The sequence below is a fragment of the Humulus lupulus genome, chromosome 1 (assembly GCF_963169125.1).
Source record: "Humulus lupulus chromosome 1, drHumLupu1.1, whole genome shotgun sequence".
In the NCBI taxonomy this organism is placed as follows: domain Eukaryota; kingdom Viridiplantae; phylum Streptophyta; class Magnoliopsida; order Rosales; family Cannabaceae; genus Humulus; species Humulus lupulus.
In genome coordinates, this window is record NC_084793.1 from 185324755 (window position 1) to 185343794 (window position 19040).

The window sequence follows — 19040 nt, forward strand, 5'->3', positions numbered from 1 at the left end:
CTTACATTGGTGGTTAGATCAGAAGATTTTGCGTGTGTATGAAGGAGAACTTCATGCATAAGAACTGTGGCTTTGACACCAACTGTAATGACTCAACTAAATTAAAAACCTCGAACCATTAAAAACTACTAAGACATAACTACTATTTTCGAATACATGCATAAAATAATAGAACTTTATTATAAAAATCCAAAATACGGGATCCCACTGTTATTACATAGAAATCATAAAGAAAATTAAACCTTTATTTTGAATTTTTCAAATGGTAAATGCGAAAAATCATAAATACATAATTGAAAAGACTCAAAACATAAACGTCATCCTCGATCTTTCCCATCAGTCCATTCATTTAGTTCTCGCCCAATACACATGCCAAAGCCACCTAGAATCTGTGCTGTCCTCCATGTTCATTTACCAGCAACATCTAAATAAAAAGGAATGAGCCTACTACCCATTAAGGAAAAACTACTAAAACATATCATAAATCATAAAACATAAAAATATAAATCATAAAACGTATGATGTAAAAACTTAAATCATAAAACATAAGACTATAAATTAATGGCCATTAACTCATTACCGTAGTATGTGATAGAAACCATCTAGGTCCTCTTGTTACTATTTAGAGGTAGGTTTAGACACAAATATAGTATATGATAAACTATCTAGGTCCTCTTGCTACTATTTAGAGGTAGGTTTAATCATAACTATAGTCTACGATAATGATAAAAATCTTGGAATTTGCTTATTTTCTATCTAAGCAACCATATTTCCCAAGCGACTACAACATAAAACAAATACATACACACATACACATAGTATATAAACATAATCAAAACACATAAAATCTAACCTATTTTCCTTACCAATAACTGGGAAATTTGAGACAAGAGTGGGATTGGAAACTCCTAAAACCAAAGAGTAAAAATCATAAATTTCCTAAAGAAAATAAGATGAAAAGAAGATCTAAACCATCATAATAAGAACTTACTGAAAACCTTAAGTTTCAAGAAAATCAAACACCTATTTAAAAGCAATTAGAACAAGTTATGATTTGGAAGAAAATGAAAAGAATTAGAGGAACTATAATGAACTGAGCCTAAGGATAAAGAATACCTTAGATAGATTAGAACTTCCATCTACACCCAAATACCGAAATGTGACTCTATCTTACTTCCCAAGTGTTTAGAAAAGCTGGGATTTGAAAGCTTTTAACCCCAAAACCCTTGTGTTTCTCTCTAGAATAAACTTAGTAGTTTGGAGGCTCTAAAAATGCTTTGATGATGATGCGTACGGCTGAGTGAAGAGTCATATTTATAGAGTTCAAGGAGTGAAACTAACTCCTTTTAAAATGAATAAATAATTGAATAAAAATTTGACTTTTCTGCTCAACAGATGCCCAAAACTCGGTCAAAAACGTTCAAGAGCAAGTCCAAGTTGTTGAGGGCTGTTTCTAGATCGGATTCCATGGATTTTCAAAATATGCAAGTGGATCTGATATATCTCCCCCTATAGGCGATATATCACCTCCCCCATGGTCCTGAGCCTCCATGTTTTTGTTCATGCGAATTCGACATGTTTTCCGTATTAATCATAAGCGATATATAGGCCCCTATAGCTGCGATATATTGGCATACACTGATATATCAAACACGTTTTTGCACACGTTTAGCACACTTGAATTTGTTTAAACCACTTTGACTGAGTAAAACATGATCCTAATAGCTGAGGGAAGGTTCTAGACTTCCTAGGTTTATCCTTGATTAATTTATTCATCTAAAATACTTAAATCCTTAATAAACATACATGTGACAAGTGTCACGTTCTTAATTATTCTATCTAAACCTTAGGTTATGATAAATAACATTTCTAGGACCAACTATATTAATCAAACCTTATGATAAAATTAATATTTCTAAACTATAGGATAAACTTATAAAATACATAACTATCTCTATGAGTTTCCCACTAAATCCCGGCTTGAACCAGTAACCACGAAAACTAAAATACTACAGCACAAGCTACTACTATCTAGCTAAGTAAAATTCTGAGATGCTACATATTGGGCCCAACTTGCATGTTTTATCATGGCTCTACTGAATTTCATATGTCAAATGTTATTTTCTAATTATTTATGAGATGAGAGACCTTTTACAAAGTAGTAGAATAGGGCACTTTACACAATTTCTCTTTAATTAGACTCATTAGACATTATATTTCTATGCATGAGATTTCATTATGGAATTTTGCAGTTGAAACATTTTTATTTGGAACTAATGTATTGAATATTTTGGTTAATACAAGAAATACATTAGATTTTCTCAAATTGTAATTATATTGGGACAAATAATAAGCGTTATAAAATTCGACAATTTCACTTTAAAAGTATTATAAAAAACACAAAAGATAACATTAACAGTTATTATTATAAAATTATAACAATGATAAAATGTAATTAAAACTAATAAGATTACATTTTAAAACTTTATTTAAAAACTATAAGATTACATTTTGAAAATGTAATTAAATATTATAAGATTACATTCAAATAATGTTTACTATTTACAATATATAACAGCGAAATAGCGTTATAATAGTCCATTTAATAACATATTAAAACTATAATCAAATGATGAGACTTTTAATAACATTGGCAGACTCAACACTTGCTAAAGTGTTATAAACTTCATTTAATAACACTTTTTGAGAGTTATCATAAATGTTTTTTCTTGTAGTGCCTTTTGACAGATCATCCACATCGCCTAGATCAGTTGGACAAAAGGATGGCATGCTTGCCGCAGTAGACCGAATTTGATCAAAGAATTATCTAAGCATTTTTTAGGGAGGCGAAACTTGAAATAAAAGGAAGGGGTGCTTGACACAAACCAGTTGATGTCAAAGATTGGGAAGCAGTCACATGTGTCCTCTGAAGATCCTCCACCTTTGAAACACCATAATACGAGACTTTTTTCCTTTGAAGAACCACCAATTCTGTAGTACCATATTGTGAGGGTGCAGTAGAAGTAGTCAGATCCCGAAAAGGAATCGTCAGATCTAGAACAAAGTCACATCTAATGAGTTAAGTGAGGGGTTGATAATCATAGTTTTTGGATGTGGCACCTCATATTAAATAGTAGTAGAAGCCTAACCTTGGAAAGATAAGCACAAAACACCATGATTTACACAATTGACAGTAAAAATTTGATCCTCTGCAAAAACAGAACCGAGAAGGAGGCTCTTCTTTAAGACATAAACGACACACTTATTGCTCAATCTAGGAGTTGCAGCGCAAGGAAAGCAGTCGGTCACAGAGGTAGAAGCGTGTAGGATGGGGAGATTGAAGAAGGGATTTTGGAAAATGTTGATGCTACTAAGGATTCTCGGTGAGATTTTATGTGATACAAAAGGTAAATTCAAAGTGCGTCTTTTCAACCTCCATGGTTGATCTAACAAATGTGCAGCTCATTGGAGCCTCCGACTTGAAAGAGCCTTCCCATCATCGAGTCATCCTCAATAAAGCTCGTTGCTGTCTCTCTTTTTTCTACTTTTCATCACGAAATCAGACTTGTTGAAGAGGTTGCAGTACTAAAACTTTTTTTGATGTGGAAGAGTCTTTCTTCAAACGAGAAGGCCTACGAGTGGAAGTAGATGATGACTTATCATGAATAACTTTACAGGTTTGAAACTTTTCAGAACCCCCCTTTGTTCTGATCTCGGGGGTAGTTTGCCACTTTGACTGGACACTACTACAATCTGGACATCAGTCATCGGCCATGAGAGGTCGGTTCTGCTTAAACTGACTTACCACATGTTCATAAGTCGGTTTACACAGAACCGACTTATCATGTATAACAAAGGTAAGCATGGGAGGTCGGTTCACATTGAACCGACCTCCCATGCTTGAAGATGTCATAGTAAGTCGGTTCCTGCAAAACTGACCTGCCATGTTAATCATGGAAGGTCAGTTCTGTGTGGACCGACTTACTATGTCCTACATTTCTAACATGGTATGTCGGTACTATATGAACTGACTTATCATGTCACATTTTTATTTATTTTAAATTATTTGAATTTTTAAATACAATAATTTATTTAGTAGTGTATCAAATAAATGTAAAAATTTTATATTTGTCAATCTACATTATAATGTTTTGAAATATAAATAGATGAATCAAATTAATCAATTATTTATAATATAAAAAAAATAATTATATTTTATAATGAAAAAATATTTTAATTGAATAGTATTTATAATTTAAAATAAAAAAACTTTATAAATATTTTAATGTATTTAATTAATATTTTTTGAAATGACATGGAAGGTCGGTTGTGTAGGAACTGACTTTTCATGTGACATGGTAAGTCGGTTCTATGGACTGACCTATCATGTCATTATAAAAATATATTGTTAAAGATAGTCTAATTTGTTTTTGTATTATTTTAATTTTAAAATATATTACTTTATTAAACAATACATATATATAATTGATTTGTGAATGCAATAAGTATAAAAAATATATACTTATTAATATTACATATATTATAATTTTTGAAATATTAATTAATTAATTATTCGGAATTAAAAAAATTTAATTTTGTTTTTAATAAGAAAATATTTTAATTTATAAATGACATATTTATAAATATTTGAAAAAAATAAACTAAATAAGTTGGAGATTTATAATTTTAAAACAAAATATCAACATATTAAACTTATATATTTGTTAATTTTAACATCATAAGTCGGTTCTAGAACAAACATATCATGCTGCATCATAGGTCAATTGCTAATGCACTGACTTACCATGTTAAAATTATATATTTTTAATTTTAATAGCATAAGTCGGTTTTAGAAATGACTTATGATGCTACATCATATGTCGATTGGTATTGGAGACATACCATGTTAAAATTAGGGTGGAAAAAAAAGCACAAATAAAATTAAGTATCCCGCGCTCTTCTTCTTCACTGTACACCCCTGCGAAAAAAATTTCTTCTCGTCTTCTTCATTCCACCAGCAACCCAAACTACAGTGACTCTCCCTCCTCAACTCCAGTCACTCAGCTTCACCAGCATACCGTTCGGCAACAACTCCTTTCGTTGTTCACCAGCGGTCTCCGGTCGTGGCAGCATCTCTCACTGCGTTGTTCACCAGCGGTCTCCGGTCAGGTCTGTCTCTTTTTCTATCACTCCATATTTATTCATATATATATATATATATATCAAAATTGATGTTCGTATTTGTACCGTAATTAGTTTTTTAGAGTAATAATGAAAGAAGTGTTTCTCTATTATATCGACATTGTCCAACTTCAGCAAAAGTCTCTTCTCTGAAGCGTGACATAGGGAAGTGGAATAATATGTGATAAATTTTCTACCGAAGAGGATCGGGCAATTTTGTCAATTCTGTGTAGCCTCACCCCTAGGAATGTCAAACTAATTTGACATTATAATGAATCTGGGTTGTGTTCAGTAAAAAGTGGATATTGGCTAGCGGTGTGGGTGAGGTGGAGATTATTGTAGATGGTGGGATTGAGGTTAGACGAGGAGGTGTGTGGATTGGAGGAGGAGGAACAAGGGAAACAGGCGGGGAGGTGTGTGGACTTGGAGTTGCATCTTTCTGCTGGAACCAACTTCCAAGGAAATGGAATGAAGTTACAGTAGAAGGATCAAGCTTGGCAAGAACATAGGGGCACAAGCTTGGGACCTCATTCTTACTATTATTAGTGAGAAGTAATCTAGATGAAGGTGTGAGACCATATGCATCTACTTCTTCTTCATTTTGGCTAATAACTTTCTTTGCTGTGAACAAGTCAGAGTGTACTAATAGGCGCATCAGATGGTAGAGGAAACCAGTTTGAGCTGGAGCAAGTTGAAGGGAAGAGACCAACTCAGAGAGAGTAATGGGTTGGCCTTGGCCTTGGCCATTGTTGTCGATTATGTCTGGTATGCCTAGCTAAATTGCACATTTTAGAGACATGGGTGTTGCGTAGGATAACATATGCTTGTACAAATGGGCTTGACCTTGGGATAACTCACTGCTGTTAATTCCTTGAGAACCCATAATGGTATTATATTTCAAAGATATATATCACAGGTAGCTTTTTGAAACCTGAGTTATATAGATAAGGGACCAAGAAAACTTCAAATGAAAATCCATATATATGTATATAAGCATAATTATTAATTAATTGATTAAGGGATAACAACATGCAAATATCAATAAGAAGATTTTGGAATATACTCTGCAAAAGTTTTACTCTGCAGTATTGATCTTTTCTACTCAAAGGAAAGAATGAGCCACGATTACAACCTACAAATTCACGTGATGTGCTTGTGAGACATCATTTTCTTCAACAATCAATGTGTGACTGTTCTTCGAATCAGTTGTGGGGATGCTTCTCATGCCAGAACATTTTAAAATGAATAAATAATATATCTTGAAATTATGTACTACTACTCTTTAACTCTACAAATTTAGTAGTGTATCTATTCACTAGCAATACTGGTGTGGGGTGGATCCCATGTATGAGTTAAGATTATTATTTGCCTAGCCTCCTGACTCATGTTTGAATAATTCCTCTCTCTATATAAATATATATATATATCTATACACATTGCAAGCTAGCTCTTGTTTACTATGTTTGATTTACTGGGTGCTGAAATTATTTATGAACTTGTGATTGAAAGTATCAGCTGCCAGATCATCTCCAGCTGTTAGAACCTGAACTCTCTCTGTGTGTCAATATAAGGGTCACAATTTAGGTTTGATAACTACTTGTTTTGGCTCTTACCCTTCAATTTATACCACATCATCATTCATATTCATATGCTTAGATTCTGGCACAATAAGGGCAGACTTTTGACTTTGAGAAGTATATATTTATATGCTTACATCATATGTATAACATGTTGAATTTGGACTATTTTACCACTTGATTACTATTTAGAGTGGATTTTACTCTTCATAAACTTGCTGATAATGACTGTCATCAGAAATATAACCATTGCAACAAATTCAATTTTGGTTTGGTTTTGTTTTATGCAGAAGAGGAAGAAGAAATTGAGATGCTTTTGGAAAACTACCTCCAAAGGTTAGCTAGCCTCCCCCTTTTCCCTAGAATAACAGAGAGAGAAGTGTAAAAGCTATTTATTTTTACAGTAATATATAGTCAAAAAGCTCTATGTGTTCCTTTTATTCTGTTTTGTGTCCATAGATATATAATGACTAATTGTTACTGATCCTGTAAGATAATTACATTAAAAATTTATAATATGTCACACATTTAGTAGAATAAACACACGTACACCAGTGCATATATATATATATGTGTGTGTGTGTGTGTGTGTGTGTGTGTGTGTGTACGTGTGAATGTGTTTTAGTGTCCAGTAAAGTATCAGCCAAGTATTAATTTTAGTACCGTCTATTTGACTCTTAGGAGAGCTACTTATGAAAATATTTGTCTATTACAAATTAATACTTACAACATGCTGAATTTATGCAGCGAATGTAATGTTTTGAAGTTGCTTATTAGTTTGAATTTTCTAGTTTAGCAGTTATCTTGACATGGCTATAAAGAAGCAAATTTTCTAGCCATCATTCTGGTTAGACCCTTTTCAAGATTTTGCTATGCTTATATGTGAGAAAGAACGGGCTTTAACTGGAATGACTTGTGAGAATGGCTTACTTGGGGAAATGGGAGCCTGAGTTTTCACAACTAACTTTGTGTTTCCTCTGAAGTTATTAAAAATGGCTCATTTTTCAGGTACGTGGTCTTTATTGATTTGTGCTTGAATGTGTTCATGCATCTAGGCATTTGATTGAAAGTGTTGATGTATCTAGGCATTGAAATGTCAAATGGAATATTATAATGACTGGTTTATAAAATTTTAATTGTGTTTCAGTAAGAGATTTTATTTTTTGTCGTGATCTATACAAAAAGAAAAATGATTAGCTTCAGTTGGGGTTGTTCATTCCCAATGATCATATCCAATCCAAGCATGAGATGTTTTTCATGCTCTGTATATATAATTGTTATTTTTGCTGTTAGTGTACATTTTGTGAAATTTTATTATGGGTTTATGGTTTTTAATATCTTTGAGACAAGCATCCTTTCTGTCATTCTTATTGCTTTGTCTACAACTGTCTCTGTATGTACTGTTGTTTGGTTTAAGAACAGAAAGGTTGTGTTAAAATACTATGACCTTTTTACAGCAAAAAGGATTTTTCTTTGGGGAAAGTGAAAGATAATTTTTGGAGATATTTTTTACTTTCCTCATGTCTTGTCTGTTATTGTGTTCCAGATTATTATCCTAATTTCCCTATACAAACCATGATAAAAGGAGTGATTCAAGCATTAGTTAAATAAGGTGAATCCCAGATTTTCTAATAAAAAGAGGTGAATCCCATGTCAAAAGATTTGCTGATAATGAGCAAAAAGCTTAAAAGTTTGCCATCTGATCAGAAAGAAGGGTGTGTTATTGTTGTTCAGATGTTATCATTAAAGAAACGTATTTTTTTGGTTATGTATTTGTTCATGAAAATGAGTTACACAATGTTGAGATAATTCTACCATGAAAACTGAAGACTTCCGCAAAGTTGTTTTTTGACATCTATAGGCTGATGCATTCCTTAATTTTAATTTTTTGACATAATTACAGATGTCCACATTGCCAGATAAGGGTAAGAATTAATCTGGGATTCTTATATGGTTTATCTTTATATAAACTGGTTGTAGTTGTTGACTTTTCTGTTAATATTATATTATATTAATACTATTAATGCATGTGGTCTATTAAATTAAAAAGGATTCAGTGTATATTAAAAAGGATCACAGTGGTCTTTGCTTTTATGTGCTCAGGGGGTCATTAATTGGACACCAGTTGAAAATATTTGTATATGTTTAACAAATGGAGAGTTAGCTGCAATATATGCATTTAGAAAGGTTCTTTTATATGTAGTCTCTGTATTTTGATTGTGACAACCATATGTAATTTTGTATTCTATTTTATCTTGCTTTCTCCTCCAGCTTGAAATTTGAATTGGTACTTGTTATACCCAAAAATTGGAGAATGCATCCTAGGAGGCTAAGGAGAATGCATCTAGGAGAGTGCCTCCTAGGAGAGCTAAGGGGAGTGGTCCTAGGAGACTCCAAGGAGGATGTGGTCCTAGGAGACCCCAAGGAGGGTGTGGTCCTAGGAGACCCCAAGGGTGTGTAGGAGGCAAGGCTCCCAAGGTTTTCTAAGTGTTGGCTCGAACGTGTCCAAGGTAAATAGCTAAGGAGGAGGAGTCTCATGCAAGAGAATGGAGACTTAGACTTTCATAAGGAAAGTCTATACAATGTTCGATCGGACATGTTTGGGAGATGCTAAAGAAGGTTGCCTCAATGTTGTCCAAGGTGAGGTTGCCTCAATATTGTCCAAGGTGAGGTTGCCTCAATATTGTCCAAGGTGAGGTTGCCTCAATATTGTCCAAGGTGAGGTTCCCTCAATGTTGTCCAAGGTGAGGTTCCCTCAATGTTGTCCAAGGTGAGGTGCCAAGGAGGTTGCCTCGGACCACCTTGGTCCGAGGAGAAGCCAAGGAGATTGGTTCAAGGAGGAACATGGCATGCTAGAGGAGAGTGCATGTTAGAGGAGAGAAGTGCATCTCCTACCACCATGCACGTTCAACCTACCACCATGCATATCCTACCACCATGCATGTTCAACCAGCACTTGCATGGGTAGTGAGTAGGAGGTGGACCAACTAGCTAGAGGAGACTAAGTCAGACACAACTTCAACAACATGCGCGGGAATCTCTCATTCTTCCCACAAATGGGGAGTTTGTTACATTTTGAATTTTGAATGTTTATTTGTAATATAAATGTAATAATATAATAAAATATCCCTATTATAAGGGGATATCAATTGAGGATCCCATCTCTATAAATAGGGAGCTTATGAGATGAGGGCGGGTCTTTCTTCTGCTTCTTCTTTCTAGAGAGAGAAAATTGGGTCTGTCTATTCTAGAGAGAGAAAGTGGTGAAATTAAAGAGAATTCTTGTATTTTCACAATTTATACTGAAGAAACTCAGTTGGCATAGTCCATCTGATCTTGAGTATAGATTTATAAATCACAACTCTAAGTGGATTAGGCTATTACCGACAATCGGGGCTGAACCACTATAAAAATCTCCTGTGTTCTTTACTTTTCTTGTTTATACCGTTTGTTGTCGTTTTGATTTCTCTTGAAGGCTTGTCATTATTGACGTGCTCACGTCGTTGGCTAAAAACGTAGTCAACAGTACTTATTTTAATTTTCTTCTTGTAAACCAGTGTCATACAGCAGCAAGACCTGTGATATTGGAGCCTGTTATGCTGGCAAATTTGTAAGTACCCACAGAATTCGACAATAGTACCAGATTTTGCTACAAACTTAAATCATTAAAGCTAGATATATATATATCTTTATATCTCTGTCTCTGTTATAAATATATACAATGACATATATAAAAAAAATGGATTTGGATCCACATGTCTTCTAACTTTTATCTAAATCTAACTTAAGTCTTCCATTAATTATATAACAAAGCACATTTTGGTTCTGATTCATAGAATAAAAACATTGTCCCAATTAAAACACATTCTTAGCAAACTATAATGATATTTTATTAAACGTTGATGTGATATGTGAGACTTGTGATATTTTCACTTGCTATATATGCTAATTTGAGGTCAATTAGATAGTACATATAACCATATGTATTTAATTATCTATAAAAAATAGATCAGCAGTTTATATATATAATATTACATAAAAGAAAGTCCAACGTGGCATATTTTCTATATGACTATATCTAGTTATATATGGCATGTTTAAAGCAAGTGGGGTTATGTTAGCTAGCTAGGTTAATCATAGCACAGTTGAATATATGCCCAGCTTACCTCTGTCTCTTCTCCCACTCTCTTTTGTCTGTTTCAGTCAACTCTCTTCCTCTTCTGCACTGAGAGGATAACATATTCATATTTTATTAATCAATTGTCCTCTTAATTTAATTAAACACACTAAGCTAGCTAGTAGTATATACACTGCCTCTTCAAGAATATTCCTCAATTTTATTTATTTTTTTTCATTTTTTTGTGAAAAAAGTTTTCTTCATGTGTGATTAGTTAAGCATAATTTTCATTTTTTCTTACAATTTTATTTTATTTTATTTTCCTATTATTATTCTCACAGTTCCAAGGGTTATTGACTTATTTTGTTTATTTATTTACGAAGTTATTTCCTATATATGTTTATTTCCATAATTATATTTGAGTTTTAAAAGCTATTTTTGGGAACGAAGTAGGTGTCGTTGCAGGTCTAACAAGTAAGAATAATTATTTGTCCTTTGACTATTTTACTCTTATAAAACAGTATCTTTTGTCGTTTTCATTCAAGGCCTCCCATAACTTTTCAACCCCAGAAATATTGAACTACGTACAATCATAAATTATATAAGTTAGCAATAGAATATAAAAAGAATAATAAATATATAAATAAATAAATAAAACAAATGGTGTCAGTTTTGCTTTATTGACTCAGAAACTTCAAATGGGGCTTATAGATTAATTTTATTTTGTAGGTTTTGGGTGGAAATATTAGCAAGGATCATTGCCAAGTGAATTAATTTGCTTGATTATTGTTAATTGCAAGAGGTATGGATGTTTTCTTATTTTTTTTTTATAAATATTATTATAAAAATGTTAGAGGAGTTTGAATATCTTAAATATTCATCCATAGTGAAGTAGGTTCTGTGATTAAAATTGTGTGTTGCGGTGATAATGGAAGGTCGAGAACTTGTGTGTTTTAGTGAAGTAGTTTCTGGGAAATTTATTTGTGTGCTGCGGAGATGTAAGGAAGAAACTTATTGTATGTTGTTTGAATTGCTTGATTCTCTATTGACAGATGGTTAGGTCACTATTACAAGGGAAATGTTGCCCAAATTCATCTAGAATTATGTTTTATTTTCTTATATTTAAATTATGTTGTGCTTGCATTGTTCTTGTTTGATTGGTATAGGGAAGCTCTGTCAAAATTTAAGATAGTGTATTTATAGGAATATGACAGCGCTAAAAATTTGTTATGGGAATTTTCTACGTGCAGGAGGATTTTAGTCCAATTTTAGGGAAACCTCTATCGAATTTTTTTCTAGGAAATGGACAAGAGTTGGATAACAAAGGATAGACTTTCAAAAGAGTATGAAGAGGGAGTCGACAACTTTATTAAGTTAGCGTTAGAAAATACAACAGATCCTTCCAGAGTTCATTGTCCCTGTAGAAAATGTTCAAATTTGAAAAAATTAGACATAATGGAGATAAAAAGTCATCTATACATTAACTGAATGGACCAAACATATGTCAAGTGGATTTGGCATGGTGAAGAATATGACTCTAACAATAATGTTCCCAATGAAAGAAAGCAATTTGATCAAGTGTTTGATGACCCTATAGAGATGGTGAGAGATGCAGAAGAACGTTTTGTTGATAAGCCTCAAGAATTTTTGAAATTTTTAGAAGATGCAGAGAAACCAATATTCTCGGGGGCACCTTTGTCAAAATTGGTTGTTTTAGTAAAACAATACAACTTGAAAGCTGGTAGTGGTTGGAGTGACACAAGTTTCACAAAGTTATTAACTTTATTAAAAGAAATTTTACCAAAAGACAATGAATTGCCTTCCTCGCTTTATGAAGCAAAAAAAACATTGTGCACATTAGGAATGGAGTATAGCAAGATTCACGCTTGTCCAAATGATTGCATTCTATATTGAAATCAATATGAGAGTGCAACTGAGTGCCCCGTATGTAAAACATCTAGATGGAAAAAATTAAGAAGAACAAAGAATGTAAGAAAGGGATTCCAACAAAAGTATTGTGGTATTTTCCGCCAATACCTAGGTTTATACGTTTGTTTCGAAATCCTGAACATGTTGAAAGTCTGCGATGGCATGAGGATGGAAGGATCAAAGATGAAAAATTGCGCCATCCAGCTGATTCCCCAGCTTGGAAAGAAGTGGATGAACTATGGCCTCAAATAAGAGAGGATCCTAGAAACCTTCGACTTGGTATTTCTGCTGATGGCATCAATCCATTCAGCAATATGAGCTCTTCTTACAGTTGTTGGCCAGTGATTCTATGTATTTATAATCTTCCTCCTTTGTTGTGTATGAAAAGAAGATTCACAATGTTAACTTTGTTGATATCAGGTCCCAAGCAACCTGGAAATGTTATAGATATCTATTTAGCACCTTTGATAGATGACTTGAAGGTGTTGTGGAACGGAATTGATTGTTATGATTCTTTTAAAAAAGAAAATTTTATACTTAGAGGTGTACTCTTATGGACAATCAATGATTTTCCTGCTTATGGTAATTTATCAGGATGTTTTGTGAAAGGATATAAAGGATGTCCAATATGCGGTGAACAAACAAGCGCCACAAGATTAGAACATTGTAGGAAGATGTGTTATATGGGTCATAGAAGGTTTCTACCAAAAAAGCATTATTACCGGAAGAAAAAATTAGCATTTAATGGTGAGCAAGAGTTGCGAGAAGCGCCTACACCAATGACTGGAGAAGCTATCTACGAAGAGATTCGTTTTGTTGAAAATAAATTTGGTAAGCCTATGGAAAAGGTCGATGAAAATGTAGAGACAAAGGGGAAAAAGAAAGGCAAATGTAAAACAAACATCAAACGAAAGCGCAATAAGAAAGACCAATTAGCCGAAGATTCAAAGAATACTACATGTTGGAAGAAGAAGTCAATTTTCTTTGAATAAGAGTATTGGAGACATTTGTTAGTAAGACATAATCTTGACGTCATGCACATTGAGAAAAACATATGTGATAGTTTGATCGGAACCTTACTTAATATTCCTTGGAAAACTAAGGACAGTATCTTTGTTCGTAAGGACCTTGTGTTAATGTCTGAATCAAAAAAAGATTTGGCACCTGAAACAGGTGAAAGAAGAACATATTTACCTCCTGCTTGTTACACCTTGAAGAAAGATGAGAAGCGTAAACTTTGTGGAACTTTGGCAAATGTTAAGGTTCCAGATGGGTATTCATCAAATATTCCTAATTTAGTATCTTTGAAAGATTGTAGACTAATTAGTCTTAAATCTCATGATTGTCATGTATTAATCCAACAGTTACTTCCAATTGCTATTCGGGGATCACTAGACAAACATGTTAGAAATGCTATAATACGAATGTGTTTGTTTTTTAATGCCATATGTTGTAAGGTTGTTGATGTGTCTAAGTTAGACAAGATTCAAATAGAAATTGCCAAGACCTTGTGCTTATTTGAGCAATACTTTCCTCCATCTTTTTTTGATATCATGGTTCATTTGGCGGTGCATCTTGTTAGAGAAGTAAAACTATGTGGGCCTGTATGTTTTCGTTGGATGTATCCATTTGAAAGATTGATGAAAGTTTACAAAGGTTATGTTAGAAATCGAAATCGTCCAGAGGGTTGTATAGTTGAGGCTTACATAGCAGAAGAAGCGGTTGAATTTTGTACTGAGTATATCACTGATGCAGAAGCGATTGGTATTCCCAGAAAGACAACGAGTGAAGATGTTATTGGAAGAGGCATCAACAATGGAAGGCTCACCTTAATCAAAAAAGAAGACTGGGATGTTGCTCGTCAAAATGTTCTAGAGAATACAATTGAAGTTCAAGCTTACATAGAGTAAGTATTAATATAATGTGAAATGATATCTAAGCAATGATTTATTGTCATAATAACAATATTCTTAATTTCAGAGAACACTTGGAATATCTTCATCGTGAGAATCGAAGTAAATCAAGAAAGTGGATTCAAGATGACCACCATCGAACTTTTCATCAATGGTTTCGTGATAGGGTAGCTTATTATAATTACTTCATTATAATTATACTTAGCTTTTAAAAATAACTATTTCATAATCTATAATTTATTTTACATTATGCAGATTCAATCTGAATTGAGTATGGAGTTTCACAAAGTATCCGAAAACTTAAGATGGATTTCATTAGGTTCGACTATAATGGCAATTAAGCATGATGGATTTGTCGTAAATGGTTATAGATTTAGTACAAAAGCTCGTGATGATGTTAGAGTGACACAAAATAGCGGTGTATGTATTGTTGCAAAAACTCTTCAATTTGCTTCAGCTCGTGATAAAAAACCATTTTATGGAGATATGAAATTTTATGGAGTCATTGAAGAAATATGGGAGCTTGATTATCGTGATTTTAGGATGGCAATGTTCAAATGGAATTGGCTAGAAGACAAGTATGTTATATCAGATGAGTTAGGATGTACTTTAGTGGATCTCAATAAAATAAGCCATAAGGAAGAATCATTTATATTAGCAAGTCAAGCAAAACAAGTATTCTATATTCAAGATCCATCAGATTCAAGATGGTCAATTGTACTTGCATCACAACCAAAATTCATAGGTGATGATGATGATGATGATTATGAGATTGGCGAACTTCAAACTTTTGAGAAAGAAATTGGAGATATCAATGAATTTGAGGGAATTGAATCAATAGTTGGACCATATGTTCGAAGAGATTGTGATGGAATTTGGATTGTAAGTTTGTATTTAAAATATATTTTCTTTTATCATTAGCGCACTTGGTGCGTAATTGAGACTAAAAGCCTTAATAACAAGAGATCCTAGGTTCGAACCTTCGAACCTGAGTCTCACCCTAATTCCCAACCCCCATAACCACTAGACCAAACCTGAGTCTCACCCTAGTGGCTTTGTATTTAAAATATTCTTATCATTTGTTTATTTTATGTACTAATCTATATACTTGTTTTTTCTTAATAGGATCATGGACCATCATGGAGAGCATCCCGAAGAGGAACTTGAAGACAATGCAGACGAAGGTATCAATTTAGAAGAGGCTGGTAATGAAGATCTTACAACAAAGAAGAAGAAAAGTAGGCAGACTGAGGAGATAGTGCGATTGGCAAAAATAATTGCTGACAAGATCAAAGGGATTAAGATAAATTTAAGGTTTAACAAGAGAAGGCAATCAATTGGAACTCCGGAGAGAGCGTTACAATGCTATTTGGGGATGCAAGCAAAGTCAATGGTGTCAATTACATATGATAATTGGCATGATGTTCCTGCTGCAACTTTAGAGAATGTTTGGAAAGATGTAAATGTAAGGTTCATAGACTGAAGGTAATCTTTTAAACTTGTATATTATTATTTACACTGACTTGTATTGTTAAACTTTGTGGCTAGTTGTTCATCTTAACGAGGGAATGAGAAAGGAAGTGATGAGTTCAGTAGGCATCAAGTGGAGGACATTCAAAACATTTTTGACTAGAAGATTTGTAGCTCCTTACCTTAACAACCAAGATTTATTGGAAGCAAATCCCACTGCATTAGATGTGCCTCCAAAAGGATATAACATTCCTGAGGAGGAATGGAAAAACTTCGTCACCAAAAGAAAAAGTAAAGAATTTCAAGTAAGTGTACAATACTATGTTTCAATTTTTTTTTATTCATATATTAATTTATTGAAAAGTTAAATTATTCCAATTGAATTAGGAATTTAGTAAAAAACAAAAAGAGAGGCGTGCTGCTTTGGAGTATCCTCATCGTTCATCACGACACAGTTATAAAGAAATAGAAATTGACCTTGTTAGTGAGCTTTTACTATTGATTTTAATTTTTGTAGTGGTTTAATATATAACTAATTGAGTTTTATTTTGTTATAGCAAACTAAACTAGGCACAAATGAGCCAATAGATCGATCTATACTTTGGAAGGAGGCAAGGAAAGATGCATCAGGAAATTATGTAAATGAACATGACAAGCTTATAGGAGATGCCATTGTATGTTGTAAACTATATGAACTTGGATATTTTTTTTATCCTTCATTATATTGTATTACTAAATTTATGAAATTAAATATTGCAGGATGACCTTCTAGATAAGAGAAATGAGGGGACACTTGTAGAAGTTGGGAAAAACGATATATTGACATAAGTGTTAGGAACAAAGGAGCATCCTGGTAGAGTAAGAGGCCAAAGTCGTGGAGTTACACAAAGAGTCTACTTTTTGAAGCCAGCAGGAGGTTTTAGTGGACTTCAACAATATCAATTTCAATTTCAGCAACACTAATCGCAAAAACACTTAGATGACTTTAAAAAGTTAGAGCAATCCTTTGAGCAAAGACTACGTAGCCAAGCTGAACAATTTGAAGTAGAACGAAAATGAGAAAGAGAAGAACGAGAGTTATTTTTGACAAAGTTTACAGAATTAGCAAACCAAATTTCATCATTAAAGGGAAGTGAAGTGAGTTTGCCTACGATAGTTTCACGAACAAGTGAGACCCCTATGCCAATGGAGGTGGTAAATGAGTCTTTAGTTTCTTCAAAGGTATTTTATTCTTCACCTATTCATATTATTATTTTAGAAAATATCTATTATAACATAAATATTATTTTGTCCTCGTCTTGAGCGTGTAGGATAATCAGAAGTCTAGATTATTGACAGAAAATGGTGATACTGTTGCTATTGGACGAATAATGGCAACAAGCGGAAAAATTCATTGTGTTGACTTAAGAAAGGGTAACTATCGTGTGCAAGTGGATGAGTGCTGTAATGATGAGGCTAAACTTATTTTTCCTATTGGAGATGAGATTTCTTTAGTACGTCATGCTGTCGGCCACTATGTTGAGTGGCCATCTCATCTGATCATTCCTTACGATTCAGATTTGGTAAGACATTGACAAGAAACTATATTTAGTGATTGAATTATTTTTCATGACTAACATGTGTTACTTTCATGTTGAAGCTACCTAAGAAGACAAAGAAGCAAAAAAGGAATGGTTCACCAATACCTAATGCCCCAATGACACAAGAGAAGTCTCATCCTTCCCAAAAACTTCCTAGTCAAAATGAAGTAGTGTCAATTAAAGCTAGTGCCCCGATACTCTTCAAGATTCCTAGTGGGGTTCCTCGCTTTCTCAAGTGTCTATTAACTACCGTGAAGTATGTGGAGCCAAGTTTCATGATCAAAATTCCGATGGATTTTGAGATATTCGGCCATGAGAATGATTTATATATCTCACAAGAAGATATAGTCCATGTTGGCTTAATGGAAGAGATTGGAGCATCATGTATATCGTTATATATCAGGTATCAAAGATTTTTAAAATAATTATAAGTTTGTTCATAACTTATTTTATAAATTTAACAGAGATATATTTTTTATGTAGGATTTTTACTTCCAATTAGTGAAAAGAGAGATCAGTCACTTTTTTCGTTTTGTTGAGCCAATTTGGTTATCAAATGTTGGATCCACTGAAGAAGAACGATTTGAATGGATATCAAAGCGTATGCTTGATTCAAATCCGGGTCAGATGTGGTTGTTGCCATATCATAAGGGGTAAATTTTTTACTTTTAGTATTTTGTTAGTGAATATATATAATATTAATAATGAAATATTTTTGTGTTTTTGTTAGAAAGCATTGGATGCTTATAATAATTGATTTTGATCACCAATTATGCTATTTCGTGGATTCTCTTCACAATTTTCCACCAGATGAAATCAAATCTCTCATTTCTCGGTAAAAATCTAACCAATTAACTGCATACTCTTTAATTCATTTAAAATTAACAACATCTAAATGTTTATGTTATTATTATTTAGTGTCTTTCAACATTTACACACAAATAATGCAAAAACTAAGGAAGTCGCGTGGAGAACAGTTAAGTGTCCTCGTCAACCATTACAATTAGTACAATGTGGGTTCTATGTTATGAGGATGATGAAGGACTTCGTGACAAATGAGATTTCAATGCGATGGCTAACTAGTAATGTAAGTGAAAATATTCATTATTAAAGTTCTAGCTTAACCTTAAGATTAAATATATTAATTCAACTCATGCAATGAATTTTGTTTTAGTGTGGCGGGAAGAACTATTACACAAAGGATGAGATCAATGAAGTACGTGAAGAATGGGCATAATGCGTCATGGATTTGATGAGTACTACATAGGTCCAC

General features: G+C 33.3%; 1 protein-coding gene and 1 long non-coding RNA gene across 2 annotated transcripts; both read left to right on the forward strand.

The window, feature by feature from the left end:
• Positions 1–7047: 7047 nt before the first annotated feature.
• On the forward strand, positions 7048–12776 carry LOC133823648 (uncharacterized). The gene is made up of 4 exons (XR_009888429.1): positions 7048–7094; positions 7646–7766; positions 11605–11677; positions 12126–12776. It is a non-coding gene; the product is annotated as an uncharacterized LOC133823648 (long non-coding RNA).
• Positions 12777–17181: 4405 nt separating this feature from the next.
• Positions 17182–18269, forward strand: LOC133825433 (uncharacterized). Its single transcript, XM_062258375.1, has 4 exons — positions 17182–17408; positions 17498–17749; positions 17827–18170; positions 18251–18269. The coding sequence occupies exons 1-4, from the start codon at positions 17367–17369 to the stop codon at positions 18267–18269; spliced, it is 657 nt and encodes a 218-aa protein (XP_062114359.1). The 5' UTR covers positions 17182–17366.
• Positions 18270–19040: the final 771 nt, after the last annotated feature.